Below are 2,402 nucleotides of genomic sequence, written 5' to 3'. Positions count from 1 at the left end.
TGCGAGGGAGCGGAAAATGATCTTTCGGGCAGGCCGATTGATATGCTTGAAGTCAATGCACATGCGGAGTGAATTATCCTTCTTGGGGACCATGACGACGTCGGCGAGCCACTCGGAGTGGTTTATTTCGCGGATGAACTCAGCTGCCAGGAGCCGAGCCACCTCCTCGCCAATCGCCTTTCTCTTCTCCGCGGCAGAATGATGGAGATGCTCTTTGACAGGTTTAGCCTTGGAGTTGACATGCAAACGTTGCTCAGCAAACCCCCTGGGTACACCTAGCATGTCTGATGGTTTCCATGCGAAGATGTCCCAGTTCTCATGAAGGAACTGGATGAGCGTGGCTTCCTATTTGTTGTCGAGTGTTGTTGAGATGTGGGTCGGAGCAGTTGTGGGATCCTCCGGGTGGATGTGAACCGGTTTCGTCTCGCCAGCCGACTGAAATGCGGACTCAAAAGCAGGCTTCTTGGAATGGAGCAAATCACTTGGATCAGCATTCTTCTTGTACTCCTCCAGTTCCACCACTACCATTTGCTCATCAGCGATCTTGGAACCCTTATGGAGGCACTCCTCTGCTCTCTGCCTATTCTGAGTGACCGTGATCACGCCTTTGGGCCCGGGCATCTTCAATTTGAGGTACACATAACATGGACGGGCCATGAAACAAGCATATGCCGGTCTGCCCAGAATATCATGATAGGCACTGTCAAAATCTACCACTTCAAACGTCAACTTTTCCTTGCGAAAATTCTTTGAATCACCAAAGACCAAATCCAAAGAAATCTGCTCGAGTGATTTCGCCTTCTTCCCTAGGATGACTCCGTGGAACTGCATGTTGCTTTCACTAAGTCGGGACATCGGAATGCCCATCCCCTAGGGGGTCTCAGCATACAGAATGTTCAAACCACTACCACCATCCATAAGCACTTTGCGTAACCAAGTGCCTCCGACGACTGGGTCGACCACCAAAGCCTGCCGCCCGGGGGTAGCAATGTGAGATGGGTGATCCGACTAGTCGAAGGTGATAGGAGTCTTTGACCACTTGAGGTACGTTGTAGTTGCCGGAGCAACCATGTTCACCTCTCCATTGATGACTTTCAGTCGACTTTTGCTCTCAACATCAGCAAAAATCACCAGAGTTGCATTGACCTTTGGGTAATCATCTGCCTTTTCTTCATCTTCATCCTTATCAGAGCCTTTCTCACTCTACTAACCCTCACCAAACTGCTGAATAAGGAATCTGCACTGTTGAGTGGTGTGTTCGGGCAAAATCAAGTTGCCCTCTTCATCTTTCTTCATGTGGATGGCACATGGTAAATCCAGGACATCCTGGCCCGACTGGTCCTTCATCTTCTTGGGTACCCATGGCCCCTTGGGCTTTCCCTTGAACTTTCCTTGTGTATTCACTACCGCGGCTTTAGCCTGACTTGTGGCTTCAACTTTGTGTTTTTGCTTTCGACTGGGATTGGAGCCTCCAGTATCAGGTTATGTGGCCTTTCCTTTACCATTACGAAGTCGATCCTCCTCTTCACCATTTGCATATCGAGTGGCTATCTCCATCATCTGGTTCAGAGTCAAGGCCCCGGAACGACCAAATTTCAGTGTGAGCTCTCTGTACCATACGCCTTCCTTGAAAGCGCAGACTGCTTGGTGCTCTGAAACATTCTCCACCAAATGGTGAAGTGTAGTCCAACGCTGGATGTAATCTCTCAAAGTTTCATTCGGCTTTTGGACACAATGCTGCAACTCGGACAGCCCAGCGGGTCGCTTCCAAGTGCCTTCAAATGTCTTGATAAACACTCGGGCCAAGTCTTCCCAACAGTATATGCTAGCAGGAGCCAACTGATTCAACCAGGCCCTGGCCGAGCCTTCAAGCATCAAGGGCAGGTGTTTCATGGCCACTTTGTCATTGCCTCCACCAATCTGCATTGCCACTCGGTAATCCTCCAACCACGTGTCTAGTTTTGACTCGCCAGTAAACTTGCTCACTCCTGCAGGCAATCTGAAGTTGGGAGGAATCTCAGCAGCTCGAATGGCTCTGTTGAAACACTTGGGCCCGGAGACGAACGCTCTGCTCCCATTCGAGTGATCTCTGTCCAGACCTTCTCTGTTAACTCTGCCTCTGTCAACCAGACCCTGTACGAGGACTGACCTTGCATGAAACCTAGGCTCTCGAGGGTCGACTGGAATCTTCCGCTCATTGTCGTACGGGCACCTATCATCATACCCGCCGGGGCGCGTATGAACCACCCCTCAGAGGGGGCGTGGGCACTCGACGGCGGTCATCATGGTGGTATCGAGGGTCAAACTGCCCGTGGCCTCGACCCAGGTACTGGTCCTGGCGATAACCACGATCCTCACGCCACGGAGCCGATCTTGGGCTCTGTGCCAACTAAACTGTGTCC

At 51.3% G+C, this 2,402-nt stretch overlaps 1 protein-coding gene across 1 annotated transcript; it reads right to left on the bottom strand.

The window, feature by feature from the left end:
• Nucleotides 1-345: 345 nt before the first annotated feature.
• On the bottom strand, nucleotides 346-867 carry LOC109783091 (uncharacterized). Its single transcript, XM_020341695.1, has one exon. It carries the CDS (start codon nucleotides 865-867, stop codon nucleotides 346-348), a length of 522 nt encoding a protein of 173 aa, XP_020197284.1.
• Nucleotides 868-2,402: the final 1,535 nt, after the last annotated feature.

Source organism: Aegilops tauschii, chromosome 1 (assembly GCF_002575655.3).
Source record: "Aegilops tauschii subsp. strangulata cultivar AL8/78 chromosome 1, Aet v6.0, whole genome shotgun sequence".
Classification (NCBI taxonomy): domain Eukaryota; kingdom Viridiplantae; phylum Streptophyta; class Magnoliopsida; order Poales; family Poaceae; genus Aegilops; species Aegilops tauschii.
The sequence above is the reverse complement of the archived record's forward strand: the minus strand, read 5'-3'. Positions and strand labels throughout refer to the sequence as shown.

Bases quoted from the DNA above. Each gene is read 5' to 3' on its own strand.
- LOC109783091 (XM_020341695.1), bottom strand. From the start codon at position 867: ATGGGCATTCCGATGTCCCGACTTAGTGAAAGCAACATGCAGTTCCAC.